The 24,602-nt window shown below is 36.8% G+C and overlaps 1 protein-coding gene across 1 annotated transcript in view; it reads right to left on the bottom strand.

Moving 5' to 3' along the window:
* The window catches only part of LOC150107671 (uncharacterized), a 236,160-nt gene that overhangs the window by 76,270 nt on the left and 135,288 nt on the right, over positions 1–24,602 (bottom strand). The window contains exon 10 of the mRNA XM_090392165.1: positions 13,318–13,518. Coding sequence (XP_090248291.1) covers positions 13,318–13,518 — 201 coding nt within the window. The remainder of the gene's footprint in view (positions 1–13,317; positions 13,519–24,602) is intronic.

Consider the following 24,602-nt stretch of genomic DNA (forward strand, 5'->3'; position numbering starts at 1 on the left):
GAAGCCACCGAAGGGGGAAAGCTAGCCGCAATAGGTACCATTCCCAAGCCCGGATAAATGGTGAGGGTTGATGTCAGGAAGGGCATCTGGTTATAAAACTTCACTGCCAGCTCTAGCTATGATCTAATAAGTCAAAAAGAAAGTGATACAAGGGCTAGGGGTAACCCCTTAAGCGATGTGCAGCCACAGCACCCTACAGTTGCGAGAAGTGGATGAGAGCTACCGCATCAAGGGCAGGTGCAGTTAAAGAAGAGAGCCCAGCAGATGGAGAAAATGTTGCAAGTGGGAACATTAAATGTTGGAAGCATGACTGGAAGGGGAAGAGAGGTGGCAGACATGATGAGGAAGAGGAAGTTGGACATTTTATGTGTGCAGGAGACAAGGTGGAAGGGGGAAAAGGCAAAGGAACAACTGGGAGATGGGTATAAATTGTTCTACTCTAGAGCGAATAAAGAGGGAAGAAATGGTGTCAGAATTGTGGTGTCTGGCAGAATGAAAAGCAAAGTACTGGAAGTGGGTAGGAGGAACGACAGGATCATGCGAATGAAACTGGGGCTTGGAGAAGAGCAAGTGGTTGTCTTGTGTGTATACACCCTGCACGTTGGCTGTGCAGCAGAGGAGAAAGATGAGTTCTGGAACATGCTAGATGAAGAAATGAGGGAACTGGAAGAAAATGAGATGGTGATTGTCGGAGGAGACTTGAACGGACACATAGGGAGACAGAAGGACTGTGAAAGGGTGCATGGCAGCCATGGAGTGGGAATGATGAACCAGGAAGGAGAGAGGATTGTGGACTTTGCAGTAGCATTTGATCTGGCAATTGTGAACTTGTTTTTCTACAAGAGGGAAGAATATTTGATAACATTTAGAAGTGGTAACAACAGTTCACAAATTGACTAGATTTTGGAGAGAAGAAAACATCTTATGGAAGTGACAAATTGTAAGGTAATCCCAACAGATCAAGTGGAGCAGCAACACCGGCTGCTGTGCATAGACTTTAAAATAAGATCGAAGATAAGAACCTTTGGAAGCTATGGGATGAAGACAATTAAGTAGTTTCGCTTAAAAGAAGAGAGTGTGAGGAATCGTTTTAGGGAGAGGATTTCGGATGGATTAGAAAGTGTACAAGATTGGTGGAAACATAATTCAAAAGCAATTATGAGCTGTGCAATCGAGGTGCTTGGTGAGACATCTGGAAAGATTAGAGAGAAGGAGGGTTGGTGGTGGAATAATGTTCAAGAAGCAGTGATGGCTAAGAGGAAGACAAAGCAGAAGTGGGATGAGTCAAGAGTGGAAAAGGACAGAGAGAGAGAAAGCAAGAAGCCAAGAGAGTTGTGGCACAGGTGAAGGTCATGGCATATCAAGATCTTTATGATCAATTAGAAACAAAGGAAGGACAGAGAAAAATTTACCGACTAGCAAAATGTAGAAATAAGGCATCAAAAGACATCTTACACGTGAGGCATATCAAAGACTCTGGAGGAGAGTATTATGGAGGGATGTGGATATAAGAAACAGATGGAGAATATACTTTGAAGGACTTTTGAATGAGGAAAATGCAAGAACTCACAGAGAAGATGGGCAGCCTTCTGAGGAGATGGTGCAGAACATCAGTAGAGTGGAAGTGAAGGAGGCCACGAAGAGGATGAAGAATGGAAAATTGGTGGGCCCTGACAGGATCCCAGTGGAGGCATGGAAGGCACTGGGGGAAGAGGGAATTGACCTGCTGTGGGACCTGTTTTTGAAAGTTTACCAACAAGAAAATATACCCAAGGAATGGAGGAAAAGTACTCTTGTCCCTATCTACAAGGGTAAAGGGGATGCAAAAGATTGTAAGAATTACAGAGGGATAAAGCTGATGTCCCACATAATGAAAATCCTAGAAAGGGTTCTTGATGGAAGATCAAGGAAGGAGGTGGAGATTGCAAAGGAGCAATTTGGCTTCATGCCTGGTCAATCAATGACAGATGCTATCTTTGGATCACGGCAGATGATGGAAAAGTTTCGAGAGAAACAACGGGAGCTACAACTGGTGTTTATTAATCTGGAGAAAGCATACGATAGAGTGCCAAGGCAAGAAGTCTGGAGGTGTCTGAGGGAGAAGAAGGTACCAGAGAAATATGTCAGGTTGGTGCAGGAGATGTACAGAAATGTGAAGACAAGAGTTCAGACCCACCTGGGACAGGTAGAAAGTTTTCAAGTGACAGTTGGCTTGCATCAAAGGTCAGGTCAGCATTAAGTTTGTTCCTGTTTAATATTGTGACAGAGGAGGTGAGAGAAGACATGGACAATGTTGTGTGCAGATGACATCTTGCTGTGTGCAGATTCAAGAGAAGAAGTGGCAGCTAAACTGGAAAGGTGAAGGAAAGTACTGGAAGAGAGAGGTATGAGACTGAGCAGAAGTAAGACAGAGTATATGTGTTGCAAAGTGGACAGCAGCCAGGAGACAGATCTGGACCTGGAAGGAAATGTCATGAAGAAGGTGAGAGACTTTAGATAATTAGGTTCAACAGTGGAAGAGGATGGAGTGGCTGAGAAGGAAGTGGGATGCAGGATACAAGCAGGATGGAGGAAATGGAGAGAGATGGCTGGAGTGCTATGTGATAAGAGGGCGTCAATCAATCTGAAGGGCAAATCTATAGAACAGTAGTGAGACCAGCTCTGACTTATGTTATGGAAACTGTAGCCCTGAGGAAAAATAACATCAGCAGGATGGAGGTAGCGGAGATGAGAATGCTTAGGTGAATGTGCGGTGTAACCAGAAAGGATTGTCTGAAATGTGACTATGTGAGGGAAATGGTGAAAGTTATGAATTTAGGAGTGAAGACAGGAGGCAAGGTTGAGATGGTTTGGTCATGTGATGAAAAGAGAGGACAAATATGTAGGAAGAAAGGTCACCGATGGATGTGCAGGGGAGGAGGAAGCACAGGCAGCCAAAGAAGAGATGGAGGGAGCTGGTGGAAGAGGACTTGAGGACTGGTGGAGGAAGAACTTGGATGTGGTTACAGCCCAAGACAGGAGGATGTGGAAGAGACTCACCAAAAACAGCAACCCCACCTATGTGGGACAAGCTGCAGAAGAAGAAGTTGTTAATCCCTTACTGTGCCTAATTTATAAATTAGGCTTTATCATAAGTATGTTTGTTATAGGAAAAAACATAGTATATAGAGGGTTCGGTACTATCCGCGGGGTGTCTTGGAATGTATCTCCTGCAGATAAGGGGGGACTGCAGTACAGGAAAACCTCGCTTAACACAATTAATTAATCCATCAATTAATGTGAGCCAAGCGAATACAATAAACAATAGGAATAATTATAATTCATCCCTCAGCATAAATCTGGAAACAAAAATTACAGTATAAGCTATATTAGAGGATAAAATCATCAAAGTTAACAAAAATCAATTGCTTAAATTTTTATTTAATGTCTAAACATGTGACTGAGCTACTTTTTTACAAAAAAATTAAGTAAAGATGTTTGAATCTTGCTTGACTTTTTCATCTTGTCATGTAATTTGCGATAGCTGGTGATTGCTTTATCAAGAGTTTAGTGGACTTCGAAACTTTGTTCCATATCAGGATCAGCATCAAACAAAATTTCATTAGCATACTCGATGTGATTGAAACCATCAAGTTCTTTTGCAGTTAGTTTCTTAGTCATAATATTCTCTTCTTGTTTGCACTTCTTATCTTCTTCATATGCACGCTGTTCTTCTAGTTGAAGATCATTCTCGCTGAACTGTTCTGAATGGGAATCGAGCAAGTCTCTCACCTCTTTATTATCCAGTTCATTAAATCCAAGTTCTTTTCAAATTGTGCTGATTTCTTCAATGATGTTAAATCTTAAATTCTGTGCATCATAAACTAACATAGGCTGAGTTTAAAGTCATCTTCTGCATTGCCTCCTAATAAAAGCTTAAGACAATCTTAATATACTTTGTATCCTGGTTGAGATGCTTCAGTTTTAGCAGAATAGCAGAACGTTGATATGCACTTCCAAAAGAGACCAGTTTCATCAACGTTGAATATTTGCTGATTGTCATAATCATCCTCTTGAATTATCCTTTGCAATTTTTCAGGAAACTTGGCTGCAGAATCTTTATCAGCACTAGCAGATTCCCCAGTTATTCTTACATTATGCGGTCCAGCTCGATTTTTAAAATGGTCAAACCATCCTAAACTTGCAGTAAAGCTTCTATATTATTAGAGCTTTATTAACGTGGTTAGTGTACTAAAGTGTTTTATAACATAATCTATGTCGGGAAGTCGCCGCTAGATGAATTCGTAATGAGTAGTGTTCGTGCAAGCTCCAGATAAGATAAGTATCATTTTCAAGTTATCGATACAAATTACTTAATATTGTGTAGTTTTGTTTTGTTTGCCTTGCGTATTTTAGTGCGTCTATTTTTGGTGTGTTATAACGTTTAATTTGACAAAACACGTTACAGATAAATATGGCACCTGTGCGTAGGAAAATGGCGGCCAGTAATGAAGGTTCGCCATCGTTATCAAAGAACGGTAGCATAAAAGAAATGAGTCAGTGTACTAGCTGTGAAATGTACGCTTTGCGGAGTGCGGTCGGAGTGTGGTTAGATGATGATAAAGGATTGAATGTGTGTAGAAAATGTAGGGAGAATGCGGAATTGAAGTGTATTTCGGATCGTGAGTGTGATATTTTTGTCAACCTTCAGAATGAAGGAAATAGGGATATGACAAGAAACGGCAAGGTTGTACATGAAAATTGTGAGAGTGTGAATGTAGAAAGTGTGAATGATAGTATAAATGGTTTCTCAGAGAACAAAAAAGATGAGATAGATGCATTGAGTGAGATCGCGTTGTTGAATAGTGCGATAGAAAGAGCAAAACAGCAGCTAGAGTGCATGAACAAAAGTAGACTGAATGAACCAACCAATAATAAAAGGTATGACAGGAAAAATAGACGTATGAATGTGAACATGAACAAAATGAAGGATAGAGTGCTGTATGGAGACTCGTTAGTACGAGGTGTGTTAGTAGAGGATTTGACTAAATCGTACCAACCGGGTGCGACCATAAAGGACGTAACTGCGTCTATTAGAGAGCAAAAGGAAAAGGTGAAAGAAATGATTGTTGTGGCAGGTACGAATGATTTGAAAGGAGATAAAATGGAAATGATAGAAGACCTGAATGAATTGTTTGAGGTAGCAAAAGAAAAGAGTGAGAGAGTTAGAATGATTAGTCTTTTGCCACGGTATGACAGTGAAATGTTTAAAAGGAGGGCTATAATTGCAAATGACTCTATGCGTGGGTTATGTATGACGAGTGGTGTGGAATTTGTGGATGTGTGGAGTGAGTTTGATGGGCGAAAGGATCTATATAAGATGGATGGCTTGCATTTGAATGGTTACGGTGTAAGAAGACTTGAGAAAGTGTTGCTGAATGTAGTGGATGTGCAAATTCAGGGAAACTAGATTTGTTAGGGGGGGGGGTAGAGATACAGTCTTTATGGAGGCAGTTGAATGTAAGAATGAATATAACATGCCAGAGCAAATAAGGACAACAAATCAGAGTGGGATAGTTAATATAAGGCATCAAGGTAGGGTTGGGGCTAATGGGGGTCTTAAATTCATGTACACTAATACTAGGAGTATTAGGAACAAGAAGGAAGAGTTTTTGGCCATGGTTGGCACTTCCAGACCACAGGTTATAGGTATTAGTGAAACATGGCTGACTGTAGATGATATAACTAGTGGGATTGAATGTGATGGGTATAGTGTGTTCAGGAATGACAGAGAGAATAAAATGGGGGGAGGAGTATTGTTGATGATAGCTGATGAGCTCCAGCCAAGGAGAATAGAAGTTGAATTGCAGGATAGAGAAAAGAGCACATTTGAGGCCATTTGGTGTGAGATTGTGGCTAGCAGAACTAAATATACAATTGGGTGCTGCTATAGAACAGGTGATGGAAAAGATGGTGGTGACAGTATGCACAAGCAAATAGAAGAAATGGGTGGAAGGAGGGTGATTATTATGGGAGATTTCAACTATGGTCGCAATGATTGGAGTGAGGAGAGGACACACGGGAGGAAGGAACTGGATTTTATGCGGTTATTAAGGGATAACTATCTGCGACAGCATGTAATGGAAAATACTAGGGGTCAGAGAGTGCTTGACCTAGTAATTACATCTGAGGATTTGGCTGTAACAAATATGACCACATTGCCACCAATGGGTGAGAGTGATCATAGGGTCTTAACTTGGGGGGTGGCTAAAGGTGTAGAATTTTCAATTAAGACAGGGTACATGCGGAATTATCGGGCGGGAAAGTATGACAAGCTTAGGAGTTTGATTGGTTCAGTGCCATGGCATGTACAACTGCAAGGACTAGAAGTTGATAGTGCATGGGAGGTAGTTAAGAAGTGCTTGCATGAAGCAATGGCTGACTGTATACCTAGAGTCCGAATAATAAATCATGTAGGGGTTAAATGGATGAATAACACCATTAAGCTTGAGTTGCAAAAAAAGAAACAACTATGGAGGGAATTTAAGGAGAAGGATGACCGGCAGGCACATGAACGGTATAAAGCGCAGGCCAGAAGGGTGACGAGTGTGGTAAGAAAAGCAAAAAAGGATTACGAAAGAACATTGGCCATGCAGGCTAAAGAGAATCCTAAACAGTTTTTTAGATATGTAGCAAGTAAAAGGAAAAATGTACATGGCAGATTGATTTTAAAGAATGCCGATGGTAGGGAGGTAACTGAATCAGTTGAGATAGTTGAGTTACTGAGTGAGCACTTTGCAAAAGTATATCATCCAGGTGGTGACATTGCAGAAACGAATAAACCAGTAGATTATACGGGAATTGTGGTTAATGAAGTGGAGGTGAGTAGTTATTGCATAACCTCAATGTCAATACATCTGTGGGATTGGATGGTGTACCAGCTCGTGTTGTACGAGAAGCAGCTAAAGAATTGTCAGTGCCCTTGACCATTTTGTTTAATTTGAGTCTCGGGTCTGGGTTAGTCCCGAGCGGGTGGAAAGAGGGGAAAATAGTTCCACTGCATAAAGGTGGTTCCAAGACCGCTGTTGTAAATTACCGACCGATTAGCATATCAGGAATCATTGTCAAGGTCTTAGAGAAAATAGTCAAGAGGAAAATACAAGATTGGATAGAAGAAAATGGGATACTGTATCGGGGACAGCATGGTTTTGTGAAGGGTAGGTCATGCCTCAGTAACTTGCTCACGTATTATAACACAGTGACGGCTGAACTGGATAAGGGTAATGGGTTTACGGTGATTCTGCTGGACCTTGCCAAGGCCTTTGACAGGATTCCACATGGAATTCTAATCAGTAAATTGCAGCATATGGGAATGGACATGGGGTTGGTGAGATGGATAGGAGGGTGGTTGACGGAGAGATATCAGAGAGTGGTTTATTCGGGAGTGGAGTCCACAAGACGGCCTGTGACTAGTGGTGTGCCACAAGGAACTGTTCTTGGACCACTGCTGTTTAATTTGTTCATAAATGATATAGGAAATGATCTGAGAAGAACAGTTCATTTGTTTGCGGATGATGCGAAGTTGGGTAGGGTAATAGTGAATGCAGATGACGTCAAAATTTTGCAGGATGATTTGGATAGATTGGAGGTCTGGGCTAAGGAGAATGGATGTCAGTTTAATGTGGCAAAATGTAAGGTTATGCACTTTGGGGTGAAAAGATTGGCGGCAGTTTACTGCATTGGTGGAACCCTGCTCCAGGAAATTGATGAGGCACGAGATTTGGGAGTGTTGGTAGATAAGGAATTGAAATTTAGGGGACACATTGCAAAAGTGACCAAATCAGCTCATCAAATCACTTGGTTGCTGAGGAATACGTTGACAAGCAGAGACAAGCAGGTTATTGTTCCTCTCTATCGAGCCTTGATGAGACCCCATCTGGACTACTGTGCTCAGATTTGGTCACCTAGGTTTATTCTTGATGGGGAGGAGGTGGAGAGGATCCAGAGGCGAGTGACCAAGATGATAGCAGGTCTGTGGAATGAACCGTATGAGAACAGGTTGAGGATTTGTGGGTTGCAGAAATTGGTTGATAGGCGGAGGAGGGGAGATATGATTGAGACATTCAAATTACTGAAGGGTTTCTATAAAATTAATTCAGAAGATATTTTTGAGAACAGGGCTGGTTGTGGGAGGACTAGGGGACATCCATGGAAACTGGGCAAAAGTGTAGTTAGTAAAGGTGTTAGAGCTGGGTTCTTTACTTTTAGAGTAGTGAATGAGTGGAATGCGCTCCCTGAGTCTGTAGTGGATGCTGTGACAGTGAATGAGTTTAAGGCGAGGTATGATAGATACTGTATGAATGTCAAATAGTTGTGATGAATATGATTTGGGGCCTCCCTCGATGAGTCTAATGACTCCCTGGAGTTGCCCGTAATAATAGTAATTCCTCTTGAAATTTGGTATCTTTCAATGAGGTAAAAATATTGAGAGCTTTTGCCTGAATATTCCCTGTACTAAGAGGTATTCTTTTTTTGGTTATAATCCTCAATCCATAGTGACAGAAGATGCTCCATCTTGATCATTAAATGACTTCTATTTTGGTTGATCTGCATGCTTAAAGAAGCAGTAGCAACTTTTCCTTGTTCTTTGTATTCTTTGCTCTTATTTAATATAGTTCAAACTGTAGACTCACTGTATCCCAGGTCTCGCGCCACTTCCATGTCTCTTAATGATTTCCAGCTTTTCCGCTTGCTGTAGATTTATCATCATCATCATGAACCATGGGCTCATTGCCCGCTGCCTCCTTCACTATCTTCTTCAACCTTTTTCTGTCCAGTGCACAGTGTCGCAGTTTCTGTAAACCCATTCCACACCAGTCCTTTATGTTGTCTATCATTCTTTGTAAGGTCTACTTCTTCTGTTTACACCATCCATAATACCAAACATGAATATCTTTATCTTCTGGTCCTCACTCATTCTGCAGATGTGTCCAAATAATTGCAGTTTCCGATGTATAATCTTCTGCATTAGAGAAGAGTTCATTTGTGATTTTTTGTACCATCCTATTCTTAGAATCTTCCTGTAACAAGTTCTTTCAAATGCCAATTTTTTTTTCTTGATTCATTATTCATTACCCACACTTCAGATCCATACAGTACACCACTGAAGATGCATGTTTCTAGTACTCTTAGTTTTGTTTGCAGGCTGTTCACTTTACTTTTCCAGATGTTATCCATGGCCTTCAGATTTGTTCTTCCCTTTGCAATCCTGATCTTTATTTCTTTTTTACAGTCCAAATCATATGTCATTTTACTTTCCAAATATGTGAATCGTTCTACATTTTCTATATCAATTCCATTCACTTGTATCTTTTGTTTTATGTTCTCACCAAATACCATTTTCTTTGTTTTTTCCAAGTTCATAACAAGTCCAAATATCTTTCCTTCTTCATTCAACAGTTTCAATGTTTTTTGTAGTTCTCTTTCATCTTCTTCAATAATAACAATGTCATCTGCAAATCTCAGATTGTTAATTCTCATCCCATGTACTGATATTCCTTTTGCATCTTCCTTCATTTTATCCATTGCTCTTTCTAAATAGGCGATGAAAATTCTTGGTGATATTGGGTCCCCCCCCTGTCTAGGACCTCTGCTTGTTCTAAACCATTTCCCCAAATCCTCACCTATTCTAACTGCTGTAACTGCATTCTTATGCATCTTTTAACATAGCTATTAGTTTTCTATCGATTCCATAGGATTCTAGCTGCTAATGTCGCTTTCTGGTCAATTTCTGTCAAATGCCTTCTGAAAATCAACAAAGCAAGTATATGTGTTTTTGTTTTTTCTCCTAGCTTTTTCTGCTATTAGCCGCATTGTCAAAATCTGTTGAATTGTAGTTCTATCTTTCCTAAATCCTGCTTGCTCATCTGCAACATATGCTTCCAATTTTGTTCTCAATCTTCCTATCAATATTATCATCATCATCACCTTACCAAGGTGACTTGTCAAAGCAATTGTTCTATAATTTTTTACATTCTTGCTTATTTCCTTTCTTGTATAATGTCACTAATATCGATTTCATCCACTCCTATAGCATTTTCCCTTCTTTCCATACCATATTACATAGTTGGTGCATTTCTGTAACCATACTTTCACCACCATATTTAATCATTTCTATAGTGATGTTATCATTTCCAGGACTCTTGATGTGTTTTAGCCATCCTATTGCTTTTTCTACCTCTCCTCTTAAAATGTCCATATCATACTCATTACCTGATGGGGATATCTGCTTCAATTCTTCAATCAGTTTCCCAATGCTATCTCAATCTAGTTTTTCTTCATAATAGATTTAGTTTAATCCTTTATCCCAGTGAGAGCAAACAAAGTTTGCGCCTGAAAATATCTTCAGGACTAAATATAGTGTTGTACTATCTTATCCAGTAAGTAGTGCAACACCAAGGCAACTCGTGGCAAAGGTGGAGCAAGCTACCAGGCACTTCTAACCTTTGCCACGAGTTGCCTTGGTGTTGCACTACTTACTGGATAAGATAGTACAACACTATATTTAGTCCTGAAGATATTTTCAGGCGCAAACTTTGTTTGCTCTCACTGGGATAAAGGATTAAACTAAATCTATTATAGTCTAACCTAGTGATAAATAAATTTTCAACATCTTTCTCTAAATCCAGAGTAATTTTTAAAAAAGGTGATAAACCTTTTGGCAACTCCCATAGGCACAGATGACTTGCTACTGCTTCTGCCTGGTATCTCCAGCTCTGGGCCTGGCTCCCACTGAAGAGACCTCAATAAAGGTCGAAACTAGTCTGGGTAGATGGCCAATCCCTTTAATGCATAACAGTATACATATCCACATAGGAAATGTGTTTTGCATTATGGGAGATACTGGGTTAGAAGTGCCTGGTAGCTTGCTCCACCTTTGCCACGAGTTGCCTTGGTGTTGCACTACTTACTGGATAAGATAGTACAACACTATATATTTAGTCCTGAAGATATTTTCAGGCGCAAACTTTGTTTGCTCTCACTGGGATAAAGGATTAAACTAAATCTATTATAGTCTAACCTAGTGATAAATAAATTTTCAACATCTTTCTCTAAATCCAGAGTAATTTTTAAAAAAGGTGATAAACCTTTTGGCAACTCCCATAGGCACAGATGACTTGCTACTGCTTCTGCCTGGTATCTCCAGCTCTGGGCCTGGCTCCCACTGAAGAGACCTCAATAAAGGTCGAAACTAGTCTGGGTAGATGGCCAATCCCTTTAATGCATAACAGTATATATACATATCCACATAGGAAATGTGTTTTGCATTATGGGAGATACTGGGTTAGAAGTGCCTGGTAGCTTGCTCCACCTTTGCCACGAGTTGCCTTGGTGTTGCACTACTTACTGGATAAGATAGTACAACACTATATTTAGTCCTGAAGATATTTTCAGGCGCAAACTTTGTTTGCTCTCACTGGGATAAAGGATTAAACTAAATCTATTATAGTCTAACCTAGTGATAAATAAATTTTCAACACTAGTTTTTCTTCATATAAATCACTACGGTATCTTGTCCACTGCTATACAATTTTATCTTTATTCATCAATACTTTGCCTTTTTCATCTTTAATTGTAGTCTGTTTTGATTGCCACCTATTAATGGTTCTAACCATTTTGTACACTTCCCTTTTATGCTCTCCATAGTGCTGTTCTATATTATTGCACTGGGCTTCTAACCATTTCATCTTATCCATTCTGACTGCTTTTTTCACCTCATTACACTTTCTTCTATATTGCTCCTCTATGTGTTCTGATGTATCCCTTCTTATCTTCAACATTCTCTTCTCCTGTACTTACTTCAGTGTTTCTTGCCTAATCTACTTCTCCTTGATCTTCAACGGTATCTTCTATTGCCTTCATTACTCCTTTCACTCTTAGATTCGATTTTTTTTCTTTGTCTACACTTTTAAGTTTTTCTTCTAACACTGTTCTGTACCTTCTTCCTATTTCTGCTTCACTTATTCTTGCTGTATCTCTTCAATTTCTGATGATGGGGTTTATATTTTCTTTTTAATTTTAACTTGATGTTTGGCAATCACTAAACTATGATCCGAATCTATATCTGCTCCTTGAAAAGTTCAACGCTGCTGTACTGATGTTATCCATCTTCTTTTAATCGTAATCATATTGATCACATTCTTAGTTTTCCCACCATTTGATTGCTGGAATCTCATGTTACAGATCATCATCTCATGGTCCACAGAAAATTCTAATTCGCTGCAGATTGGCGACAAACACATTAACTGATTAATCAGTTGCTTAAAGTGGGAAATAGTATCATTTCACTCAATCATGCTAACTGATTATCGTGCATATTGAATTCGCATTAAGCGAGATTTTTCTGTGCTTGTTTTTCCTCATTATTCCCGATACCAAACTCTCTCTCTCTCTCTCTGTCAGCTGTCGATCACCCATCAATCTCCTCGATGAGCATGCACACTCCATGTAAATGGCAAGAGAGAAGTTAACGTATAATGGCTGATACGTTGTCTCCATTAGCATAAACAGAATGTCTTCACGAGCCACAACAAATATCTCAATGCTTAACAAAATTTTGAATTACAATCAAAAGATTAAATGTAACACAATTATCAGAATCTAGTAAGTCCATCAAAATTTCAAATGCTTTACATTTCATTTTGACGATAATAATAATATCAATAATGGGCAGATCGCAAGTGCTGATATATGCGCTACGAAACCAAAACTAATGATATATTAAAATAGAGAAATAATTGTAAAAAGATTCATAATTGTAAATTATGATTATTTTTAATAAGCATCTACAGTTAGTTAATTATTTGCATGAGACATCATTTCAACAATGTATGGGCATTTCCATACCTCACTGGGTTTTGGGAGTGAAGCCTTTTACTAGGAGAAGTGGTATGGTTGCAGATCCAGAGGAATGGATGTTTGTGATTATACCACAAAGAGTAGAAGGACAATCACAACATCCATGCTCCCGGCAGGATTCGAACCCGCATTCTCTTGGCTGGAGAGTAGATATACTAACTACTCTGCTAACTAGGCCAGTTAAGCAGCTACTGAGATGTAAAAATTCCTTGAATTGAGCGACAAAAGACGAAAGCTGTATACTATGCATTCTGTTAATTAACAAATTAATTAAACAAATTAAACATAAAAATTAATTCTAGACCACCACACTGCATAACAGTGCTCATATCAATACAGTTAGTTATATGAGCTTGAATTAAAATATTGCATACAGAATATTAATATAGATATTAATGTTCATGCAAAATATTCATATACCTGGTACAGGTTGGGGTTGACCAACTGGCGTAAAAAGAGCTAAGCGTTTTGAACAACCAGCATTATATCGTTTGGCACATGAAGTGGAGCAAAAACGCTTAGAACGCTTGAACTTGGATTTTGGTCCCAACTTTCCACAAAATTCACATTTGGCAAGCTCTATAGGAGTACGAACTTTGGGAATTTTTTCTTTTTTTTCTACTATAAAACAAATAATTTATACACAAAGTAGGTTGTAAGATAGTGATTTGAAATAATAATCCCTATAAAGCTAATACAGGATTATATTTGTAGTTTTCCACTTCTGTAATAATTTTGCAACATTTTCAAATACCAGAAAGAAATAACAGCATAACCCAAATAGATTAGTCCACCTTGGTTAACTGATAATTTTACATTACAGACTTATAGTACTGATGATTCAATTATATATGTGTAAAAAGAAAAAATATTCAGATTAGGACACTTAGAATGATTGATGAACAATTATTACTATTTCACTAGCAAAATATTACCTTTTCAAGATTGCACAATTCAGCAAAGTATTTTTCATAGCAGTTTTCCAACCCCAAGTAGTGTATAGTAGAATGTGGGTGTTTCAGGATTTTGGTTTGTTTTTGAAGGTTGGCCTATTACACAGTATTTATTATATAAAAGATGACAGCTGAATTAATATTTATTAATTCTAGGAGGATGACTAAGGAGGGGAGAGATTATAAGATTTTTTTTAACCCTGTTCGTTATGTATGATTTTAGAGACATGGCAACTATAACCATTACTGCAATCGTATTAGTAAAATCTTAATGTTCTAAGTGTAATGAAGCTCATATGAAAGAGATTTTTGTTGCTTGGCCTAGTATTGCTTTGAAAAACCCTCTCGTCTTCTACTGCTAACCTACAGAGCATTTTAAAGATTTAACCTCATGGCAGATTTCAGAAATGTCCAAGCTATGCTGATGTAAAATTGATTATCATATGGTCCCATGACCATATGATAATCCACTTGGAAGTCTCTTATATCCTAAAAGAATATTTACAAGGGGAGGAATGGGTCTGGAAAGTTCTGATAACACCTAGAACAAAAATTATATTAAAGCAACTGATATAACCACAAGAAAGAACATACAACAAGAATATACGAACATAAGTTAACTTCATAACTCTGCTATTAGTATGATATTACAAATTATATCAAAAATGATATTAAAGCAACTTCTATAACCACAAGAAAGAACATACTAGTAGCAGAGCTATGAAGGTAACTTATGTTCTTATATCCTTGTATGTTCTTTCTTGTGGTTATATCAGTTGCTTTAATATCATTTTTGTTTTAGGTGTTTATAAGAACTTTCCAAATCCCCCCCCCCCTGCTTGTTTCAGAATTTTTCAACCTTTGAACTGGAAAAAATAATAATAATACCTTATTATTTTGATGTGATTTAATAAATAGGTTCCTAAAATTATGCTGGAGTGGAACACCCATAATTTGGGAATAACATAACATAAAATGTTTACATTCCCCCTTAATAAAGGAGTCAAGTTTTTGAATTGGTAAAATGTATTTAAAATATTCTTTTCCTGAGAAAATGAAATTAAGTTTCAGATAATATTACATCCAAATGAAATGGATGTGCAATCTTATTAAGCAAGAGATCCATAAGAAGAAGATGACGTGGAAGGAATATTGTGAGAATAAGGGTGAGAGGAATTATGAAATATATAAAGTACATGCCAGAAAAGTTACAAGCATTATGAAGAAATGCTAAATTGGCTGTGTAGGCTAAAGGCAATCCAAAAGAATTTTATTGTTATGCTGCTGCAAGTTAAAGAAAAAATGAAGGTAGAAGAATAACTTTGCTAAATGCAGATGGTACTCTTGAGTCAGAAGTTCATGTGATTGTTTAAATAATAACTGCTCACTTTGCTAAGGTATATCAACCAGGTGTATGTAACTTGTTGCAAAACACTACTACTACTACATTGGATGCATCTCCATCTCTTCATCCAATTTACTATTAGTACATTGGATGAAGAGATGGAGATGCATGATGAAGTTAAAGAGCTGTTGTATAACCTGGATAAGAATTCGGCAATAAGGACAGATTGAATATCAGCATGTATACTAAAGGAATATAGCTGAATTGGCTAGGGCCTTGACATGTTTGTATAACTTGAGTCTCAAACTCTGGAAAGATATACCACAGAAGTGGAAAGATGTATGACAGTTGCACTGTACAAAGGTAGTGATAAAATTGATGTGTCTAATTATGACCCATCAGTATCTCAGGAGTGGTGATGGTGGTGAAGATTTAGAGAAGTTGGTAAGAACTCGCATACATAAATAGGTTAGCAGACAAGCAATACTCTACAAGGAACAGCATGGTTTACTAAAGTGAGGTCATATTTTAGCAATTAGCAATTTCAACTCAGCCATAACATTGCTAAAACGTTATGGCTGAGATGAATAAAGGAATGGATACACTATGTTAGTGTTAGATTTGGCTAAGTTTTTTGATAGGATACCACATGAAAGGCTGTTGCATAAACTAGAGAATATGAGGATTGGAATAATAAAGCTTGGATACTGACTTGGATAAATGAATGGTTGATGGACAGATATCAAAATGTGGTGTATATGGTGAGTGTGAATCTGTCAGGTTTAAGGTGACCAACGGTATAACCCTAGGGTTATACCACTATACAACTGATATAACCAGGGTTATATCAGTATGTGGACCATTGTTGTTCATTCTATGCATTAATGATATTGGGATATCATTAATGTTGTCATGTCAAATAAATAAGTTGTCATGGCATATTATATTATCAGGGTTATGGTACAAGAAATTGATGAGGCTAGGGATCTTGGCATTATGGTAGATCATTATCATCAAATTCCTGACATGTACCCTCAAGGGATGTACAGGATATGATAGTACTACATGAAAAATTTACATCATTATTAACTTCCTATCTACAATTTTCCTCCAAATCAGTCTGTTACTTGTCAAGACTCCAATATTATCATTATCAGATCTTATATTTTTATCGTCTAACGCACATTGTACCGTATCAATCCACCAATATCTTGGTCTTCCTCTGGGTCGTTTTCATGAAAACCTGGCAGAGAACACTTGTTTTGCTAATCTTTCTTCGCCCATTCTGTTTAAGTGACCATACCACCTGCGATTAGCTCGGCTAACGCATTCTGGATGCTGACATGCTGTCGAGTTCTTTCCTAATATCCTCGTTTTTAATATGATATTGCCATTGATGCCATCTGTTCATGCCTCTAATCTTTCTCAGGACTCTCATATCTGCAGTCTCTAGTCTTTGGTCAAGTGTTTTACTTCTGACCCAGCTCTCAGATCCATAAGTTAAAACTGGTTTGAACACTGTCTTGTATACAGCTAATTTAGTGGTGTTCCGACTAATTTCTCTCTTATTCCATATGAATTTATTCAATTGACTTTCCACCATAAAAGCTTTGTTGATTCTGTTGTCTATTTCCATATTTAATTTACCATCTTCAGTAAAAATTGTGCCTAAGTAGCTGAAATGTTTTACTTGTTCCACAGGTTCCCCGTTCACAACACAGTTGACATTTTCAACAATTCTACCTATTTTCATTGTCTTTGTCTTTTTGATGCTGACCTTCATACCATATCTATTACAACAGTTATTCAAGGAATCTTGCAAACTTGTAGCAGATTTATTTAGAAGTATAACATCATCCACATAAAGCAAAGAGCTGACATTAACATCTCCAATTCTGATATCATGTTTAATACCACTTTCCTTCATAATGTGATCCATATAGATAATGAATAACAGAGGGGGTTAATGTACATCCTTGTCTCACACCAGATTTAACATTAAACAATCTTCCTGTACTTCCTTCAATTCTAACTGCCGACTTACAACTCAAATACAAACTAAGTATTGCTTGATATAATGTCCCATCGACACCATATAACTGCAGCGTATTGAATAGCTTCTCTCTTGGCACCTTGTCATATGCCTTTTCCAGATCGACAAAACTTAAATACAGATCTTTGTTATATTCCCATGCTTTCTCAACTAGTTGTCGTAAAGTGAAGATCTGATCCTGACAGCCTCTATTTGACCTGAATCCAGCTTGTTCTTCACCAAGCTTTTCTCCACAATTCTTCTCAACCGTTTCTCAAGTATACTTGCATAGATCTTGCCAGGAACACTCAGTAGGGAAATACCTCTGTAATTCTTACATTCAATTTTATTTCCCTTTTTATATATGGGTACTATTAGAGCTGTACTCCAATCATCGGGAATTCGTCCCTCTGTCCAGGCTTTCTGAACTATGCAGTGCAGCCACTGTAAGACTTTTATACCACCATACTTCAGCATTTCTGGTCGAATATCATCTACTCCTGCTGCCTTTCCACATTTCAAGCCTTTGATGGCTTTTTCTACTTCAAGTATGGATATGTATTCCTGACTGTATGCCTGTTGAGTGTTTTTTACCACTGTGCTATCACTGCTTGTTTCATTTAGCAATTTTTCGAAGTAATTACTCCATACTTCAAGGGTATATTTTTCTCCTGTTTTCATGTCACCTTTATCATCTCTAACTCCTTTTACAGCACTCTTTCCTCCATTTCTAAGCTTCTTCAAGAACCTCCAGAATATCTTACCACCTTCTTGATATTAATTTTCTATGTTCTTTCCAAAGTCCTCCCATGACTTTTGTTTAGCTAGTTTTACACACTGTTTTGCTTTCTTATATTTGTCTTTGTATTCTCTAAGAGCAAAAGCTGACTTATTTGCCAGAAACTTTTGATATGCTTTCTTCTTTTCCTTCACTGCCTCTTTAACTTCCTGTGTCCACCATGGAGTTCTGATTTTTCTATCCTTGCAGACAACCTCACCACATACCTCTCTGGCTGAATCAATCAGGGTTTTCTTCAAGGCTTGCCATTGAATCTCCAAGGTTTGGTTCCTGTTCTCAAACTCTTTCATTTTCTTTTCAATAATATTTCTGTATTTTAGTCTACAGTTGACATCTGAGAGCTGCTCAACTTTTATTCGCTTTAAAACTTTCTTACATGTTATTCTTTTTAATATGAAATTCAATTTTATCCTGCTCAAGACTAAATAGTGATCGCTTCCAATTTCAAAATTATGGTAGATAGAAATTTGAAGTTCAAAGGTCATATAGCAAAAATTCCAAATACAACTCGCAGGATAATTGTGATGTTGAAATGAAACAAAGGAAATGTAAGGTTGAGGTAGTCACATTCTGCTTGTTTACAAGACCTTAACTGCACCTGGACTGTTGTGCACATATTTGGTCTCTTGGGTTCAGAGAGGATAAAGAAGTGGAAAAGGTGCAAAGAAAAGTTACAAAGTTACATAATTTAGACAAAGACTAATTTGGATTCCAAAATAGAATGAAGACTAGAGAAGTAATATTAGCATTGAGAAAACAATAATATAGGACTGAAGTAATTAAATCTACATACATTGCCTTTATAGATTTGATAGTGTACAATGGAACAAATTTTTTGAAATAACATTAGAATTTTTTGTTTCATTATTTAAAGAGAGAGAGAGAGAGAGAGAGAGAGGGAGGGAGGGAGGGAGGTCAGTTAACAAATTATATGCCTAATAGCTTTAATGGAATATGTGCACTACACATACTACAGTAAGTCTATGGCTTACACATGTAATAAAAATTATATAGAATTTATTCAAAAACTCAAATATATTTCATCCAAAATTATGTGGACATCATTAGGGAGATCATGGTTCCAAAGAACTCGGTGCCTAGTGTCAATAGTGTGATAAGCAAGACCAGACTTGTTAGATTCCACAAATGTGATACAGTCTTGATGTTCTTCAATTCTAATTGAGGCAGAACCACCAGTCGGTCTAAAACAGGAAAGATGACATGAGTAGGGTACTTGATAGACACCCAATAAGGAAAGAGGTGGTAATATATTCTTTGTTGATGGTAGGAAGGGGGGGGGGAATAGTTTCCAAGCTAGTTTGAAGGAAGCATATGGACTGAATGAGAACTGAAAATTTTAATGTAATATATAGTGGAGTTGACAGAGACCAAAGAGCACAAGCAGATGTTATGATTTGGATTCCTAAAACAGTTAAAATATTATAAATAGAAGAAGCTAGAATAAAAATAGATAAAGTTGTTTAACAATAACTGGTTTATATGCCTCAGAAAAAGGAAGAGAAGATGATAATATTGAATTTTATAATCAATTATAAAATATATATAATAAAATAAATAAAAATGATTATATAATATCAGCATTATCAGAATATAATATCATATTAGCAAACAGAATATGGGAAGAAGGAAACAACCCACAAGAATGGAAGACAGCAATAGTCATAAATATTCAAAAAAAGGAAACAAAGGATTGCAGAAACTACAGAGGAATATCCTTATTAAATACAGGCTATAAAATATATCTAGATATAATTAAAAGTAAATTAACACCATAGGCTGAGGAAATTACTGGAGAAGAACAATGCAGCTTTAGAAAAGGAAGATCCTGCACAGATCCCACATTTACACTCAAACAAATTATAGAAAAACAAGAATCAAATTTAACCTGCCAACATATATGGCCTTCCTGGCTTATGAGAAAGCATAAGATGGTAGGAAGGGGGGGGGGAATAGTTTCCAAGCTAGTTTGAAGGAAGCATATGGACTGAATGAGAACTGAAAATTTTAATGTAATATATAGTGGAGTTGACAGAGACCAAAGAGCACAAGCAGATGTTATGATTTGGATTCCTAAAACAGTTAAAATATTATAAATAGAAGAAGCTAGAATAAAAATAGATAGAGTTGTTTAACAATAACTGGTTTATATGCCTCAGGAAAAAGGAAGAGAAGATGATAATATTGAATTTTATAATCAATTATAAAATATATATAATAAAATAAATAAAAATGATTATATAATATCAGCATTATCAGAATATAATATCATATTAGCAAACAGAATATGGGAAGAAGGAAACAACCCACAAGAATGGAAGACAGCAATAGTCATAAATATTCAAAAAAAGGAAACAAAGGATTGCAGAAACTACAGAGGAATATCCTTATTAAATACAGGCTATAAAATATATCTAGATATAATTAAAAGTAAATTAACACCATAGGCTGAGGAAATTACTGGAGAAGAACAATGCAGCTTTAGAAAAGGAAGATCCTGCACAGATCCCACATTTACACTCAAACAAATTATAGAAAAACAAGAAACAAATTTAACCTGCCAACATATATGGCCTTCCTGGATTATGAGAAAGCATACAATCAAATCAACAAAACAAAATTAATCAATATACTGTATGAATTGAAATCTCCACTTCAAACCACAAAAGCAATAGCAAATATTATTATTATGGATATATAATGGCAGAAAGCTATATTAAAATTAATAATGAAACAATCAAAAAAATTGAAATTAATAGAGGTCTCATTCAAGGAAGTGGATTATCACCAATATCTATCCATCTATCTATCTATCTATATATATATATATATATATATATATATGAAAAAAATTTCAAGAGAGCGGAGGAAAAACAAAATCATAGGAATTAAAATAGGAAATAAAGAATTAACCAGCCTTTTGTATGCTGACAATCAAGTTATTTTTGTTGAAAATGAAGACCAATTACAGAAAAATCTATATGCATTGAACAAAACAATAAAACAGTATGACATGAAAATCTCAATAAATAAAATGAAAACAATAGCATTTCAAGGTAAAGAAATAAAAAGATGCAAACTAGTCATTCACAACAAAGTAATAGAACAAGTGAACAAATTTAAATATCTATGTACATAATCCCCAATGGAGAAATCGACACTGCATATAAAAAGCAAAAATTCCTAGCAGTGATTGGAACTTTGAAAAGACACTTCAATAAACAGATGTCTAGAACAACCCAAATAAAACTATATAAAATAATAGCCACACCAATTATGAAATATGGCAGTGAAACATGGACTTGGGGAGAACAAGATAAAAGACAAGTGGAAGCTGAAGAAATGAAGTTCCTAAGACCGCTTGCAGGCTATAAAAGAATAGACAAGATGAGAAATGAAGAAATAAGAAACAATTATCCATAATTAACATAACAGAAGACATCACAAACTATAGAAAGAACTGGAACAACCACATAGAAAGAATGAATGAGGACAGATGGCCAAATATTGCCTGGAAATATAAATATCAAGAGTAAGACCCAAGAGGAGTTGAGCATAAGACTTTTTAAACCCTTGAAAACATTATGGGCAAACAATTGCCTAACATGTGAAGCCAAGAAGAAAAAGATAATATTAGCAGGAGACTTAAATGCAAGAATTGGAAACACAAAAATTAATAATAATATTAATTAATTAATATTATTAATCTTATTTGTGTAATCTTATTAAGCAAGAGATTCATAAAAAAAAGGACAAAGTGGAAGGAACACTGCATGCATAAGGATGATGTCCGTTATTTATGGCTAGAATAGTCACAACCGTTGTACGGAAAGAAAGTCTGAGTACGAAAAGAAATTGGTTCTGTGTGCTAAAGACAATCCACAAGAATTCTATTGATATGCTGCAAGTAAAAGAAAGAATGGATATGAAAGAATAACTCTTCTAAATATAGATGGCGTGAGGGTTACAGATGCAGAAGAAGTTGTTCAGTTAATGAGTGCCCATTTTGTTAAAAGCTATCAACCTGGTGAATGCAACATTGAGATACTGTTAGCTCTTCACTAGATGAAGAAACACAGGTGTAAGAGGACGAGGTGTTAGAGCTGTTGCACAAATTGAATAAGAATTCAGCAATAGAGACTGATGGAATATCAGCATGTGTGCTAAAAGAGTGTTCAGCTGAACTGGCCATTCCTTTGACCAGGATGCTTAATATGAGTATCAGAACAGCGAAGATTATGCAGGAATGGAAGGAATGTATGGTAATTCTATTGCACAAGGTGGTGCAAAGACCGATGTATCCTACTATCGACCAATTAGTATCTCAGAAATGGTGGTGAAGATTTTGGAAAAATTGGTTAGGGCTCGCATTCAGAAATGGGTTGACAGTGAATCTCTACTTTGCCATGAACAACACGTTAAGCCAAGAAGAAGAAGATAATATTAGCAGGAGACTTAAATGCAAGAATTGAAAACATTAGGAGGGTTTACTAAAGGAAGGTCATGTTTTAGCAACTTGATCACATTCTATTACAATGTTACCATTGAACTAGACAAGGAGAATGGATACACCATGATACTTTTGGATTTTGCTAAAACACTTTTTGACAGAATACAGCATGGTAGACTATTACATAAATTGGAGAAAATGGGTTTGGGTTAGAGAATGTATAAGAGGAAGGCTGACTGACAGATATCAAAAAGTGGTATACGGGGGATGTGAGTCTGCAAGATTTACGGTAACCAGTGGTGTACCACAAGGATCAGTGATTGGTCTACTGTTATTCAATCTGTACATTAATGATATTGGGAGAGGATTTGACAAGCGACATACAATTATTTGCTGATGATGCAAAGATAGGTAGGGTAATCAGGAATGCTGCTGATATGCAGTCTTTGCAGAATGATTTGAATAGGCTGGAATTGTGGGCATGGGAAATGGGTGTCAGTTCAATGTCAGTAAATGTAAAGGCATTCACTTTGGCATGATTAGATATCGAATGTCGTATTATATTGGTGGGATTAGGCTAGCAGAAACTGATGAGGCTAGGGACCTTGGAGTTTAATAGATAGGAAGTTGAAGTTCAGGGGCCATGTGGCAAAGATTGCAAATACAACTTTTGAGTTGTATTTGCAATTAAAATTGATATCAGGATTGTGGAATACTGCTTATGAAGACAGATTGAAAATTTGTAGACTGCAGACACTAGCAAACATGAGAAAGAGGGGGTGATATGAATGAGACTACAAACTTCTGAAAGGGTCATAAAGGATTTCAATTGATGGAATTTTTCAATTTATGGAAGGTGGGGAAAGGACAAGAGGGCATCCTTGGAAGTTGAGAATGAAGGCAGCGAAGGAGTGAGGCTAGATTTTTCTCTCACAGGGTGGTGCATGATTGCCCTTGGATGATGTGAGTGCAAGCAGTGTGAATGAATAAGTATGATAACTACACACACAAGTTATCATACTTATTTAAGAATAAGTATGATAACTGGTGTGTGAAGTATGTGGCCTCCCCTCAATGAGTCCCTGACTCCCTGGAGTTCTCTCTTAATAATAATAATAATAATAATATAGGAATATATGCAGAAAATACTCTAAACAGGAATTGTAAAAAATTGATTGACTTTGTAGATTATAATAACCTTAAAATAATGATTTCTTTCTATAAACATAAAGACATACATAAATATACTTGGGCAGCAAGAGGATGGAAATCAATATTAGATTATTTTATCTTAAATGAAAAGACATCGAAGTTCTCTTTAGATGTTAGAGTTCACAGAGGATATGAAATAAGTAGTGACCACTTCCTCGTTAAAATAAAATTAAGATTACCATCTAAATGGCTACAAATAACAAGAACAGAAAGAAAATTTAAAACATTTGTTTATAAAACTAGATTATTAAATGACACAAATATAATGGCCATATGAACAAAGAATTAACCAATATTTAGATAAAATAAAACAAAATGAAGAAATAGAAATAGAATGGCTTAATATAAAAATGATACTAAATACAGAGCAAATGAAAGCTTAGAAAAGAACAAAAAAAATTCAATGAAAAGCAAAAACTGAAGATATGGGACAATACATAACCGGCATTTAAGGAATTTACAATGCATAAAATGGATATTAATTAAAGGAAACTTTAATGAATACCTTCAATATTTTGGCAGCGTCACGTTGCCATCTTCAGGAACATACAAATATGGTATGTGCATGCAGACACTAACAAAAGCAAATGAGGAAGAAGGCAAGAAACTAATACTGTTCCTAAAGTCCTATTGGTACCCCCTAGTGGACTAATTGGGTTGTCTTGGCCGTTAGGCTGAAGTTCTCATGATGTAAGTCTCCCAAATTTGGGGTAGTCTCATGCACCCAAATTGTTGAGGTTTGGAGCATTTATTTAGAGCTGCTGATGATTCCATGAATAATTTTTTGTACTTGAACTTGCTGCGGTGTACTATTTTAGTTTTCTTCCAACGAATTCTATGGCGGGTATCTATGGCATGGTCTGCAAGCCCAGAGTGGCTGTACTGGTGAAACCGGA

This window comes from Typopeltis vanoorti, chromosome 4 (genome assembly GCF_054136105.1).
Source record: "Typopeltis vanoorti isolate ZY-2024b chromosome 4, IOZ_Tvanoo_1.0, whole genome shotgun sequence".
Classification (NCBI taxonomy): domain Eukaryota; kingdom Metazoa; phylum Arthropoda; class Arachnida; order Uropygi; family Thelyphonidae; genus Typopeltis; species Typopeltis vanoorti.